This window comes from Lissotriton helveticus, chromosome 5_1 (assembly GCF_964261635.1).
Source record: "Lissotriton helveticus chromosome 5_1, aLisHel1.1, whole genome shotgun sequence".
Taxonomy (NCBI): Eukaryota; Metazoa; Chordata; class Amphibia; order Caudata; family Salamandridae; genus Lissotriton; species Lissotriton helveticus.
The window spans coordinates 2,134,584,958-2,134,600,176 of NC_136065.1; the positions used below are offsets into that span (position 1 = coordinate 2,134,584,958).

The 15,219-nt window shown below is 50.8% G+C and overlaps 1 protein-coding gene across 17 annotated transcripts in view; it reads left to right on the forward strand.

Moving 5' to 3' along the window:
* Positions 1-15,219, forward strand: part of FNBP1 (formin binding protein 1) — an 878,539-nt gene that overhangs the window by 464,883 nt on the left and 398,437 nt on the right. For all 17 annotated transcript variants that reach the window (XM_078646220.1, XM_078646221.1, XM_078646222.1 and 14 more), the window contains one exon: positions 11,113-11,217. In XM_078646220.1, the coding sequence (XP_078502346.1) occupies positions 11,113-11,217 (105 nt within the window). The remainder of the gene's footprint in view (positions 1-11,112; positions 11,218-15,219) is intronic.

Consider the following 15,219-nt stretch of genomic DNA (forward strand, 5'->3'; position numbering starts at 1 on the left):
CCGACCATGTCCTGATCTCGGAGGGCACTGCGAGACAGTTGCAGTGGTGGGTTATGGACCGCGATTGGGTCAGAGGCAGATCCCTCTCCCTTCCCCAACCGGAGCACGTAGTTGTGACGGACGCGTCCCTCCAGGGCTGGGGAGGCCACTTGGGAGAGGCGGAGATCAGAGGCATCTGGTCTCCGGCGGAGTCCCGGCTCCATATCAACATGTTGGAGCTGCGGGCGATTCGCCTAGCACTGAAGGCATTCCTCCCCTTTGTCAACGGGAGTGTAGTGCAGGTGTTCACGGACAACACCACCGCCATGTGGTACTGCAACAAGCAGGGCGGAGTGGGGTCGTGGACCCTTTGCCAGGAGGCCCTGCGTCTCTGGCAATGGCTGGAACGTCAGGGCGTGACTCTGATGGTTCACCTGGCAGGTTCTCTGAACGCCAGGGCGGACGAACTCAGCCGTCGGTGCTCGGTGGATCACGAATGGCGTCTGAACTCGGACGTGGCGAAAGGCCTCTTTCTGCATTGGGGAGAGCCTTGGTTAGATCTATTCGCCACAGAAGAGAACGCGCAATGTCATCAGTTCTGCGCGTTGGAGTTTCCAAGACGGCACTCGCACGGCGACGCCTTTCGGCGCGAGTGGAGCTGCGGTCTGTTGTACGCCTTTCCGCCTATACCACTTCTGCCCAGAGTGCTGAAGATCAGGCGCGACCGGGCCCAAGTTATCCTTGTGGCTCCGGACTGGGCTCGAAGGTACTGGTATCCCGAGCTACTCAGCATGTCAGTCGGTCCCTCGATCCGCCTGCCCCTTCAGGAGGACCTTCTGTCGCAGCAGCAGGGGACGGTCCTCCACCCGAACCTGTCCAGTCTCCACCTCCATGCGTGGAGATTGAGCGGCGACAGTTGAGGCCATTTGACTTGCCTCCTGAAGTCTGTGATGTGATTCTGGCAGCCAGGCGTCCCTCCACAAAGTCGGTATACGCCTGCCGGTGGAACAGATTTGTGACATGGTGCACAGCAAAGGCTGTGGATCCCCTTTCTGCCCCTCTCTCCGAGGTTCTCCTCTTTCTTCTCTCTCTTGCCCAGCAGGGCTCTGCTCTGGGCACTATCAAGGGCTACCTTTCTGCCCTTTCCGCCTTCCTAAGGCTACCTGATCAGCCATCTTTGTTCAAGTCCCCTATTGTAACGAGATTCTTGAAGGGCATCACGCACATGTATCCACCTGTTCCGTTCGTGATGCCTCAGTGGGACTTGAACCTGGTTCTGACCTTTTTGATGTGCGCTCCCTTTGAGCCACTTCATTCCTGTCATCTCCGTCTCCTGACTTTAAAGACGGCCTTCCTGGTTGCCATCACCTCTGCCAGGAGAGTGAGTGAGCTCCAGGCTCTTTCTGTCAAACCTCCTTTCATGTCCATTCATCCAGACAAGGTGGTTCTGAGAACTAGACCTTCTTTCCTGCCCAAAGTAGTTTCTGCTTTTCACATCGGGCAGTCCATCACCTTACCCTCCTTCTTCCCGCCTCCGCATCCTTCAAAGGATGAAGAGCGGCTCCATCGTCTGGACCCAAAACGTGCGCTTTCATTTTATATGGATCGCACACGCCAGTTCCGGGTGGATGACCAACTGTTTGTTGGCTACGTGGGTGAGAAGAAGGGAAGGGCGGTACAGAAACGAACCATCTCTCGGTGGGTCGTCCTGTGCATCAAAGCGTGCTACTCTTTGGCTCGGAAGGAGCCTCCTGTTGGGCTGAGAGCCCATTCCACTCGGGCCACGGCGGCTACTACTGCCCTGGGCCGGGGAGTCCCTTTGCAGGACATTTGCCAGGCGGCTACGTGGGCCTCGCTGCACACCTTTGCGAGGCACTACTGCCTGGACAGTCAAGTCCGGAGGGATGGCTTCTTTGGCCGTTAGGTCCTCCAGGACTTTCTGGTGTAGGATTGTATTGGTTCGCAGACCCACCACCGGGGTTGGTATTGCTGGGGTATCTATTCTAAGGTAAGGAATCTAATACTAACCTGTTTCTTTCAGATGAACAAGTTACTTACCTTCGGTAACGATATATCTGTAAGAAACAGTAGTTAGTATTAGATTCCTTATCGCCCCTCCCATCCTCCCCGTTCTGCGAACTGATACCTAGGGTTAAGGACATCCCTTTCAGGGCCCTAGTTTCAAATTGCACCAGTGTTGGTTCTCACATGGCTCTGCGTGTTCTGGCGCGGAAAAGCTGTGTGCAAAGAACTGATGTCAGTGCGGGGAGGCGGCGTCTATATACTCCAGCGACGTCATCACGACGCCGACGACGGACGCGGAGCCGCAGGGGACGCCTGCAGACGACGCCTACCGACGCGCAGGGGTACTGCTACGCAAAAGTTTCCGGATCCAGACTGACGCCTGGGGATATTCTAAGGTAAGGAATCTAATACTAACTACTGTTTCTTACAGATATATCGTTACCGAAGGTAAGTAACTTGTTCTTTTTGTCCTGTAAGTACGGGCATGCCCTGGAGCCACATACGTAGGAGACGCATGCGTTCCCAAAAGCCACAGTCTTTGCCCTGTAATTACGGTTGTGCCCTGGAGCCAAGTACGTAGGATACGCACGTGTTCCCAAAAGCCACACTCTTTGTCCTGTAGATACAAGCGTGCCATGGAGCCTTGCACGTAGTAGATGCATGCTTTCCCAAAAGCCACAATCTTTGCCCTGTAAATACGGGCGTGCCCTGGAGCCATGTACGTAGGAGACTCACACGTTCCCAAAAGCCAGTCTTTGCCCTGTAAATACGGGTGTGCCCTAGAGCTGTGTATGTAGGTGACACACGTGTTCCCAAAAGCCACAGCCTTTGTCCTGTAGATACCAGCGTGCCCTGGGGCCATGTACATAGGAGACACATGCTTTCCCAAAAACCACACTCTTTGTCCTGATAATACAGGCTTGCCCTAGAGCCATGTTGGTAAGAGATGCATGCGTTCCCAAAAGCCACAGTTTCTGATAGATACATCTGCCAGTGGATTCCTCACCATGTGAATATCCCCCTTGCGTCCGCAACATTCGGAAATTCTTTTGTAGCTTCGCGCCGACGTGGACGACGTCATAGAGGCACGGCATCGCACGCGACTCCGCTGACGTCACCGACACTATAATAGGCCCACGCCGGCGTGATGACATCAGTTCCCTTTTTTCAGCGTCACGGAATCTCAGTAGCTATTTAGTGACTTTGTTGCCTTTATATTCGCTTTTCTGCTTCTTTGTTTCAACACGATGTCGACAAAGAAGACCGGTTTCAAGCGCTGCAGGGAGTGCCGGAAAATGATGTCCATCACGGACCCGCACGAGGACTCTATATGGTGTTTAAGCTCTGACCATGATGTGGATGGATGTTCATCTTGTCGGAAGATGAACCCGAAGGCCCTGCGGAAAGAGAGACCAAACTTCTGGTGGCGAAGCTGAAGGGTGACAAGGGAAGAAAATCTTCGAGATCTCGCTCGAGAAGGGCGAGGTCGAGGTCAAGATCGAAGTCAAGATCCAGATCTCGAGAGGAGTCGTCTTCGAAGTCCGCTTCAGACCATGCTTCGAAGTCGAGGAGGAGACATAAGAAGAAGAGACATGAGTCCCGGCGTCATTCCGGTAAGGAGTCTGTCTCGAGGTCACCGAAGAAGGTACGTTCCAAGGTGGTCACGATGGATGTCTCGGATCAGGAAGGTGAGGCTTCGCTTTCGGAGTCGCAAGCACAGTCGCCGACTCGGGCTTCGAATCCGTCTCCGGCGCCGTCCCCGGCCCGAGAGGAGGAAGAAGTTCATGTGGATGAGGATTCTGCACCTGTCGAAGAGCCGAATCCGAACCCTCCACAAGACCAGCCTGAGGGTCTTCAGCCACCTTTCCCAGCCCCAGGCCAGGACCCATCAGCGTTATTAAACGCTATGTATGCCGTCTTTTCAAGGGCGTGGTACCCCTCTGGCGCACCTTCGGGTCCTATGGGTCCTCTTGCCTTCAATTTAGGAGTCCCTCACTCCTATGCTCCGGCTCCATTCATGCCGTTCATGCCGGCTCCGACGCCGCCATGGCAATACCCAGCTCCGCCGAGGTCGTCGACGCCGGTACCGGCGTCGCCCGCTCCAGATCGACCTCGAGGGCAACCCACTGGACCATCGGATTCGATGCAGACGTCGGTTCCGGCTCCGTCGGAGTCGTTGGTGGATCCGGCGGCGAGGCGTGTTAAGGAGAGGTCCAGGAGGGAGGCACAGCGCCTTATGGAGGAGCGCAGATATATGGAGTCACATCCTGATATGTAGGAAGGTGAACTGGAGGATGACTGTTTTGAGGATCTAGCTGATGCTAGTGGCCTGGATTTTTCTCCAGAGTGGGAGTTACCATCCGGTTCTGATGCGCCTTCAAAGGACGTCCAGTCTTATCATGTGGTGATGAGGAAGGCAGCGGAACTTCTGCAATTGACTTTACCTGGAGAAGTGTGGCTCACTGGTTAGAGGAGGCAGACCTGGAAGCAGAGGTCAGCCCGGGACCAGGGTTCAATTCCCGGCTCGGCGGGGTCTTGAGTCCTAAAATGTCCATGGACTCGACAATTCTCGCTCCGGTGCCTACTCGATTCACGGGGTCACACTCTGCAACTCTGGGCAATAGCTTGCTTAATCTCCACAACGGCCCCTCGCGGCGGGATGCCTGGCTTTCACCTTGCGGATACCCTGCCGGGGTTATCTCACAGGGGAATACCAGGACGGGTTCCCTAAGCAAGCGCTTAGAAACCGCTCGGTGATTTGCGCTATATAAATTCCTGTACATTTACATTTACATTACATTTACCTACAGTGGAGTTTAAGTCCAATCTTCTAACGGACGTTTTACATTCGCCCAGCTCTGTGGTGGAACCATTGCTTCCGTTTAATGAGGCCTTAACGGAGCCTATTATGGAGGTATGGAAAAAGCCACTATCGGCACCGGCGGTTTCCAAGAGTGTGGCGCGAAGGTACAGGGTTGCGCCTGAAGACCCTGCTTTTCTGACGTCTCATCCTTCTCCTGAGAGTCTGGTCATACAAGCAGCCTGTTCCAAAAAGACTGTGAGTGCGTTTCCTCAGGTGCCTGGTGACAAGGATGCCAAAAAACAAGATCAGGTGGCTAAAAAGACCTTCTCCTCTGCGAGTATGGCATTGAAGTCAACTAATGCCACCTGCCTTATGGGGAGGTATGTACATGCCCTTATGGATACAATACAATGCGTTCTTTGGCTCCTAAGATTCCTGATGACAGCAGGAAGGATTTTGAGGAGGTGTTATCAGACGCACAGGCAGCGGCACGTCAAGTAATACAAAGTGGAATGGACACTGCAGACTCGGTGGCACGTATCATGGGCACTGCGGTTGCCACAAGGAGATCGGCTTGGCTGAAATCTTCCGACTTTTCAGCAGATGTTCAAGCTGCTTTGCTGGATCTGCCATTCAATGGATCTGGTCTCTTTGGCAAAAAGGCTGATACAGCCTTAGAAAGATTTAAAGACAGCAGGTCTACTGCCAAATCTTTAGGACTTCAAATCAGAGGTTCTACAGCCAAGAGGTTCAGAGGGTTTGGACGCTCTTCCTTTCGCAACTATCGGCAAGGGCAGCAGCAGCAGCAGCAGCAGCAGAACCCCTTGTACAGGTCTTATAGGGGCAAACAAAGGGATCGGCCTCGAGGTCGTCAAGCCTCTACCTCCTCCATCCCCCCAGCCACAGAAACGCAGCCCTAGATCCGCCATTCAGGATCATGTGGGTCAGGTGGGGGGTCGGCTTACCTACTTTCTACGGGATTGGGAATCGGTTACATCAGATCTTTGGGTTCTCAATCTCGTAGAAAATGGGTATGCCCTTCCCTTTCGGGAATTCCCTCCCAATTACCCTCCTTGCCAAGGTTTTTGCACAGAGGAACATCTGTTACTTCTACAGGAGGAAGTGCTGACACTGTTAAGAAAGGGTGCGATAGAGGTGGTCCCAGAGCAGGAAAGGGGTCAGGGATGCTACTCCCGGTATTTTCTGATACTCAAAAAGGATGGCAGGCTTTGTCCAATCCTGGATCTCAGGATCTTAAATCTCTATCTGAAACAAGATAAATTCAAGATGCTCACCCTTGCACAGGTTCTTCAAGCGCAGCTAGAAGAAGACTAGATGGTGTCGCTCGACTTACAGGATGCGTATTTCCACATCCCAATGGTTCACGGATCTTCTCCACCTCTCCTCTCACCCGCCGCTCCGTCTCCCGTTCAGGGCAGATCTCCTCTCTCAAATGGAGGGGCAGGTTCTACACCCCCCACCTCCAGACATTACACCTTCATGCTTGGAGATTGAACGGGGCAACCTGAACTCCTTTTCTCTCCCACACGATGTGGTGGATGTCATATTATCAGCTAGGCGTGACTCCACTAAGTCCATTTATTCTTACAGATGGGCTAAATTTGTCTCTTGGTGTGGGGAGAAGTCTGTTGACCCTTTGAAAGCCCATTTATCTGATATACTACAGTTTGCTCTTTCTTTGGCGTAGCAAGGATTTGCTGTTGCTACGGTGAAGGGCTATCTTTCGGCATTGTCGGCATTTCTCTGTTTGCCGGACCAGCCGTCTCTTTTTAAATCTCCTGTAGTTTTGAGATTTCTGAAGGGCCTCACAAATAAGTTCCCTCCTACTCCTTTTATTGTTTCTCAGTGGGATTTAAATCTTGTATTAACCTACTTGATGGGTTCTCCCTTCGAACCCTTGCACAAGTGTCCCATGAGGCTTTTGTCTTTTAAGACAGTCTTCCTGGTTGCGATCACCTCGGCAAGGAGGGTAAGTGAGCTTCAAGCTCTTAGTTCCAAGCCCCCGTTCTTGACCATTCATGCTGATCGAATGGTTCTTAGGACCAGGGCTGCTTTTCTCCCTAAGGAGGTGTCTCCCTTCCACCTAGGTCAATCTATTACCCTTCCTACCTTTTATCCTCCCCCTCACCCTTCCAAGGAGGAGGAGAGGCTACACCGTCTGGACCCCAAGAGGGCGGTAAGTTTTTATATTGATAGAACTAAAGACTATCGAATGGATAACCAGCTCTTCGTTGGGTTTGCTGGCTGCAAGAAAGGAAGAGCGGTACATAAAATAACTCTTTCAAGATGGATCATCCTCTGTATAAAGATCTGTATAAAGATCTGCTACTCTTTGGCCGGTAAGGATCCTCCAGAGGGTATAAGAACTCACTCTACTAGAGCTAAGTCTTCGACTTCTGCACTTTCAAGAGGTGTGCCGGTTGAGGACATTTGTAGAGCGGCGACTTGGGCCTCCCTCCACACTTTTGCAAAGCATTATTGCTTGGACACTGAGGTGAGGAGGGACGGCCACTTTGCGCGCTCTGTCCTCCAAGATTTTCTGGTGTAGAGAAGTGGACACCCTCCTCCGGGAGTGGGGACTGCTGTGGGACTCTATTCACAAGGTGAGGAATCCACTGGCAGATGTATCTATCAGAAGAACAAGTTACTTATCTTCGGTAATGCTTTTTCTGGTAGATACAGTATCTGCCTGTGGATTCCTCACTGACCCACCCGCCTCCCCGTTGTCCACTCCTGTATACCAGAGTCACAGTAATGTATTTATTAGATTGTCAAGGAGTTGTTTATTTCAAATGTTTTATTGCATTTGCTTCACACTGTGTGTGTTACCTTGATATTTGTTCTGCGTATACTGTGTATATGTCTACTGTCATTGGTCCGTCCGTGTGCCTCGAAGGCACGAAAAAAAGGGCGGAACTGATGTCATCACGCCGGCGTGGGCCTATTACAGTGTCGGTGAAGTCAGCGGAGTCGCGTGCAATGCCGTGCCTCTATGACGTCGGCGCAAAGCTACAAAAGAATTTCCGAATGTTGCTGACGCAAGGGGGATATTCACAAGGTGAGGAATCCACATGCAGATACTGTATCTACCAGAAAAAGCGTTACGGAAGGTAAGTAACTTGTTCTTTTGTCCTGTTAATACAAGCGTGCCCTCGAGCCATGTATGTAGAAGACGCATGCGTTCCAGAAAAGCCACACTGTATCCTGTTATTACCGGCGTGCCCTAGAGCCAGTGGGTCACCCAGATTTCGAACCTATCTCAACCTCTATTCACCTTAATGTGATCGCTAACTTAAATCCTTGACTTTACGATACACATGCTTTCCCAAATGCCACACTCTTTGTCCTGTAGATACAAGCGTGCCCTGGAGCCATGTACGTAGTAGGAGACACATGCGTTCCCAAAAGCCACACTCTTTGTCCTGTAAATACGGGTGTGCCCTGGAGCCATGTACGTAGGAGACAAATGCTTTCCCAAAAACCACACTCTTTTTCCTGTAAGTACGGGCGGGCTCTGGAGCCATATACATAGGAGACGCATGCTTTTCCAAAATCCACAGTCTTTGCCCTGTAAATACGGGCATGCCCTGGAGCCATGTGTGTAGGCGCGGCATGTGTTCCCAAAAGCCACACTCTTTGTCCTGTAGATACAAACGTGCCCTGGAGCCATGTGCGTAGGAGACGCACGCGTTCCCAAAATCCACAGTCTTTTCCCTGCAAATACGGGTGTGCCCTGAAGTCATGTACGTAGGAGACGCATGCGTTCCCAGAAGCCGCAGTTTTGCCCTGTAATTACGGGTTTGCCCTGGACCCATGTACGTAGGAGACTCACACGTTCCCAAAAGCCACACTCTTTGTCTTGTAAGTACAGGCGTGCCCTGGAGCCATATACATAGGAGACACATGCTTTCCCAAAAGCCACAGTCTTTGCCCTGTAGATACGGGCGTGTCCTGAGGCCATATACGTAGGAGACGCACCCGTTCCCAAAAGCCACACTCTTTGTCCTGTAGATACCAGCGTGCCCTGGAGCCATGTACGTAGGAGACGCACGTGTTCCCAAAAGCCACACTCTTTGTCCTGTAGATACCAGCGTGCCCTGGAGCCGTGTACGTAGGAGAGGCACACGTTCCCAAAAGCCACAGTCTTTGCCCTGTAATTACAGTTGTGCCCTGGAGCCATGTACGTAGGAGACGCACGTGTTCCCAAAAGCCACACTCTTTGTCCTGTAGATACCAGCGTGCCCTGGAGCCTTGTATGTAGGAGACGCATGCGTTCCCAAAAGCCACACTTTTTGTCCAGTAAGTACGGGTTTGCCCTGGAGCCACATACGTGGGAGACGCATGCGTTCCCAAAAGCCACAGTCTTTGCCTTGTAATTACGGTTGTGCCCTGGAGCCAAGTACGTAGGAGGCGCACGTGTTCCCAAAAGCCACACTCTTTGTCCTATAGATACAAGCGTGCCCTGGAGCCTTGTACGTTGGAGACGCACGCGTTCCCAAAAGCCACACTCTTTGTCCTGTAGATACCAGCGTGCACTGGAGCAATGCACGTAGTAGACGCATGCTTTCCCAAAAGCCACAATCTTTGCCCTGTAAATACGGGCGTGCCCTGGAGCCATAGACGTAGGAGATGCACGCGTTTCCAAAAGCCACAGTCTATGGACTGTAATTACGGGTGTGCACTGGAGCCATGTACGTAGGAGACGCGCGTGTTCCCTAAAGCCACACTCTTTGTCCTGTAGATACCAGCGTGCACTGGAGCCATGCACGTAGAAGACGCATGCTTTCCCAAAAGCCACAATCTTTGCCCTGAAATTACAGTTGTGCCTTGGAGCCATGTACGTAGGAGATGCACCCATTCCCAAAAGCCACACTCTTTGTCCTGTAGATCCCAGCGTGCCCTGGAGCCTTGTATGTAGGAGATGCATGCGTTCCCAAAAGCCACACTTTTTGTCCTGTAAGTACGGGCATGCCCTGGAGCCCCATACGTAGGAGACGCACACGTTCCCAAAAGCCACAGTTTTTGCCCAGTAATTACAGGTGTGCCCTGGAGCCATGTACGTAGGAGACGTATGCTTTCCCAAAAGCCACACTCTTTGTCCTGTAGATACCAGCGTGCAGTGGAGCCATGCACGTAGTAGACGCATGCTTTCCCAAAAGCCACAATCTTTGCCCTGTAAATACGGGCGTGCCCTGGAGCCATAGACGTAGGGGGCGCGCACGTTCGCAAAAGCCACACTCTTTGTCCTGTAGATACAAGCGTGCCCTGGAGCCATGTACATAGGAGAGGCATGCGTTCCCAAAAGCCACACTCTTTGTCCTGTAGATACCAGTGTGCCCTGGAGCCATGTACGCAGGTGACTCATGTGTTCCCAAAAGCCACACTCTTTGTCCTGTAGATACCAGCATGCACTGGAGCCATGCACGTAGTAGGCGCATGCTTTCCCAAAAGCCACAATCTTTGCCCTGTAAATACGGGTGTGCCCTGGAGCCATAGACGTAGGAGATGCACGCGTTTCCAAAAGCCACAGTCTATGCCCTGTAATTACGGGTGTGCCCTGGAGCCATGTACGTAGGGGCGCACACGTTCGCAAAAGACACACTCTTTGTCCTGTAGATCCCAGCGTGCCTTGGAGCCATGTACGTAGGAGACACATGCGTTCCCAAAAGTCACACTCTTTTCCTGTAAGTACGAGCGTTCCCTGGAGCCATGTATGTAGGAGACGCACGCGTTCCCAAAAGCTACACTCTTTGCCCTGTAGATACCAGCGTGCCCTGGAGCCATGTACGTAGGAGATGCACGCGTTCCCAAAAGCCACACTCTTTTCCTGCAAGTACGAGCGTTCCCTGGAGCCATGTACGTAGGAGACGCATATGTTCCCAAAAGCCACAGCCTTTGTCCTGTTAATACAGGCATGCCTCCCTAGGATCAGGTAAGGCAAAGCTTGTTGTTGGACCTGTAGGAGCATTTTACACTGTTTCTTCCCAAACTTTCTGATGATCAGAGTTGGAATTGGAAGAGTAACTTCTGGTTCCCTTGATCCTCCCATGACTGTCCTGAGTAACAGTTTCAATGAACAAATCTGGTGCAGCTCCCTCTCCCGCTTGGCAGTGTATTCAAAATGGTGGACGCAGCCAGCACTGGATGAAGGATTGCAGGTAAGTCCAGTAGATTTAAGATTGACCTCCTCTCAGACAGTGATGTCATATATACTGGCTCGCCCAGCAGTGAAGACTAGCTATCTTAACCCAGCAATGACTGGCCTCTTCTCCTCTTTTCTCCAGAGCAAGCGAAGGTTTGAGCGCGATTGTAAAGAGGCTGACCGGGCTCAGCAGTATTTCGAAAGGATGGATGCAGATCTCAATGTAACAAAAGCAGATGTTGAGAAGGTAAGCTCCAGGCCCTGGGGCCTAGAGTGCTTTGGTAGGGTTTGTGCTCATGTGTGATACAGTGCATCAGGGCTCTGGTGAAGAGGGTTGTGTGGGTGTTGGATGGGGGTGAAGACGTTCATTGAGCTAGTGGGTATTGTGGGTGTCCTCTGGCAGTATTGTTAACATCTACATGAGCTCTGCTGTGAAGCCTCTTTGTCCTCAGTCACCTTCTTCAGACTGGGTCTACGCAGACTAGTGGGTCCCGCCTCCTGCTTGACTGCTGTGTGGTATCCCTCTGCGCCGTAAGCCAGTTGATCTCCCTACAGTGTGGCATCTACATACCTGCCAACTCACCCTCATTTGGTGGGCTTCATCCTCTCTTTACTTGTATTCACCTGCCGGACAAACAAAATGCCTCCATAGACCTTAATTGGGTCACCCAGATTTCAAACCCATCTCAACCTCCATTCACCTTAATGGGATTGCCAACTTAAATCCATGACTTTACCCGCATTTTGTTTTTGACAGGTATGTATCTGCCAGCTATTTTATGCTTGTCTATGAACCTTCTGGCAAACATGTATACTCATGCACCCGGGACAGGGTGCTCTCTTTGGCCCCATACTGATATACGATGGTACATCTGTGCGTTGTGAACAACTCCTTGTGTGATCTTACCCGCTGGCACATAAAGTGAGCACATTTGAGTAGAAAAGGTAGTTTTGTGGCACATATGGTTCCAGGGAGACATCACTACAATGCATCAGAGGCGTGTCTTGTGTCAGCTTTGGAATAAGTTGATCCTTTTACGGACAGTGTCAAATTATTCACCTTCATAAATTTAAAACTGGCGTGTCAAGTATAGTAGGAACACACATTTCCCAAACCATATATTTTGCTATTGCTGCCTTCTGGTGACTGAGGCAAGCAGATACATTGGCCTGAAGAAGACTTTGTAAAAACATGCACGAGGGCCCTTGTGTCCAGAGGAGCACAGTCCTCCTCTCTTCTTATTGTTTCATGCGGACCTGGTCACTTATGTGACGTCCTTTATGCTAAAGTCACATAAACTTGTCCATCTTCTGAGGCTGCTTTATACTGAAGTCAGTCAGTCAGTCAGTCAAATATCTGTATTCGGTTTATGTGCAAACCATAAAAGCATTCTAAAAAACAGTTTATGTTAACAAATGTAAATCCCTAATATAAAAGCACAATCAATATTCATAAATACATATAAAATCAATACATGAAAATAGTACAAACTGATTACATTTTAGCACAATTTAAAAAATATACATGATTGTAAGATATTAAGTTATTTTCCTCAGAGTTCTTACAGCTGCAGATAAAAAATTTGCAATGTTAAAAGTTTCCCATTCATTTGTCAGCATTTGCAAATAGAGAAGGGCTGGTCTCACTTGCATAAAACCTTTGTTAATTAAAATTGGAAAAATAAAACGCTTCCTAATGACAGTAAGGTGCTCACAAAAAAATATGAAGTGTATGATGTCCTGCCCCGAGAAGCTATCACAGGTACAGGGCCCAAGGTCATCTACCTTCTTCCAAACTTTCTGCTCAACGAGAAGAAAATGAAATTGATTAAGTCTAAATCTAATCAATAAAAAACGGTGATTGTTGTTTGTGACAAAGCCTAAATATGGTTCCATTGATAGTGTTGTTTTACATAGCTGGTGGGCCCTTACTGTCACCTTTTCCATCTCTCTCTTCTCTATCCGTGGTTGCTAAGCGCAGGTATGTTTCCGTGGACCATTTTATATCTCCCTTCTCTAGTGTTTCTGGGGAGTTATATAATTCTGGTCTACCCAGCTTAACTGACAGCTTCTGGACGTATTTGAGCCAGGGTATACACAACCCACGATCGAGTGACATACAATCTTTCAAGATGTCGTGGTTTAGCACTAAATCAGGGTTTAGCCATGTAGTTATCCATTTCTGTAGGGGTGCCACGGCAATAGCATCTTCAACAAAGCCAATTCCACATTCCTGATGAACGATGTAATTGGCTGTTGGTTTAGGGACAGTTAGAAGGTTCTTAAAAACCTATCTTCGACAATCTGGATGGCCTTTGTATTTTTAATGCCCCACAAATCGGCCCCATACATAGCTAGTGATATACACTTCGCTCTATATATTTGAATTAGGGCCTTCGTTGGCCTAGCTCCTAACTTCCTGGCAAAACCCAACACAGCCGATGTGGCTCTGATCAAAACTGTTTTTTTCGCTGTAATTTGGGTTCCCCAGGATCCTTGGTCATCGAATATTACTCCTAAATATGGAAACGACGAGACCCTGGATAGTATATGACCCTCGCAATAAAGGGTTTTGACCTTTAGGGATTTCTGTCCAATAGCCATTGTGTGATTTCGAAAAGTTTACACTTAAGTCTAATGACTTCATAAAGGCCGCAAAAGAGTATAACAATAACTGGAGTCCCACTGCCGTTCTCGCTAAGAGCGCGGCGTCATCCGCATATAGAAGTGTGGGAATCAAGCATTTCCCTGCACAGGGAATATCTTTACAGGAGGCAGTTAGGGAGGAATCTAAGTTGTTGATATATAATGTAAAGAGCAGGGGCGCCAAGATACACCCCTGCCTCACTCCGTTAGAAATGGGTATGCCTTCCGTACAATTGCCTTGCTGGTCATACCTCACCGTTGCAGATAAATCACTGTGCAGGTCTGCTAAAAAATGGACAATATTTTTGTCTACGCCTAGAGTTAAAAGATTGTACCACAGCTTTGACCTGTTTACTCAGTCGAAGGCCGAGGACAGGTCCATGAAGGCCAAAAATAGTGCTCCCTTCTTTGCCACCGTATATTTGCCTATCAGTAGTTGCAGATTTAGACATTGATCTATTGTGCCTGTAGGAAGGGGGAGTCTCTGGTTGGCGCAGTGCAACACTGGCGACAAGCAGGGCCTCTCTCTTCCTCGTCAGGGCTGAGGGTTACCTTCAAGACAACCTCTGCTTACCCTCTAGGTAGTGTGGCTTAAGCAGTCTTAGGCTAATCTCTGGGGCATGTAGGGTTAAACATTTGCAATATTACACCAACACCACCAACCCACCACACAATGACACCAAACTGTAGTTGTGAAAATATATCTCTTTATATAAATCTCAAGCAGGCTTGTAAATACAGTTGTCAAACTTTCAATAGCGGTTCCAGTTTACTTAGGTTCAAGTTGCCACAGTTCTTTCTTAGCAATAAGCAATCTTTTGGGCCTTCTGCCCAGGTTCCAGCAAGGTTCAGTGTCTTGTAGCGCCTCAATGCGCGTTCCGCTGTCTCCGCTCGCTTCAGAGAGGAGAACGGGCCCGGCCGGCTAAAGCTCACGCTTCCCGCGTGGGCCTCGTCGATCTGGCACAGGGCGAGCCTTGGTTTCAGGGGCGGCTCGCGCTGGGAAGCAGGGAGCGCGGTGCGAGCTCAGGACGTAGGACGCTCACACCGCGAGGTCAAAGAACACAGTACCTTGGCTTTCTGGTAAGTCTTGGAGCGGACGGCTGTCCGGGGGTCTGTCCCACGTCGCGTTGTCTTCCTGGAGGGTGCGGCGGCCTGCGAGTCTCAGCGCAGGTAACAGGGCACCCGGGAGGACGGTGCAGATGCGGGGCAGGATTCTCCGGAGTCCGGTTCACTCGCACTGAAGGGGAAAGCTGCAGGCAGGCGGGGCTGAGGGGGGTGCACTCCACGGAGCGCGGGGCACAATTCAGGCACGGCTCAGCAGCGAGTCACTTCCAGCTGCGGGGGCCAGGGGGGTCTCAGCGCCCAAGTCACGAGGGGCACAATCTTGGCAGTGCCGGTCTTTGCGGGGCAGCCTGTACCTCGGGGGTCACACAGGCGGCGATGCTTGGACCGGGCAGGTCCTCCCTTTCCGTTGCAAGGGCGGCTCAGCGCGGACAGTCACGGCGCTCGAACCAGCGCGGGGCTGATCCTTACTTTGCGGCTGGCACACGAACAGGCCACAGTCACGGTGGTCAGGGAAGGGGCACAGCTGCACAAATTGGTA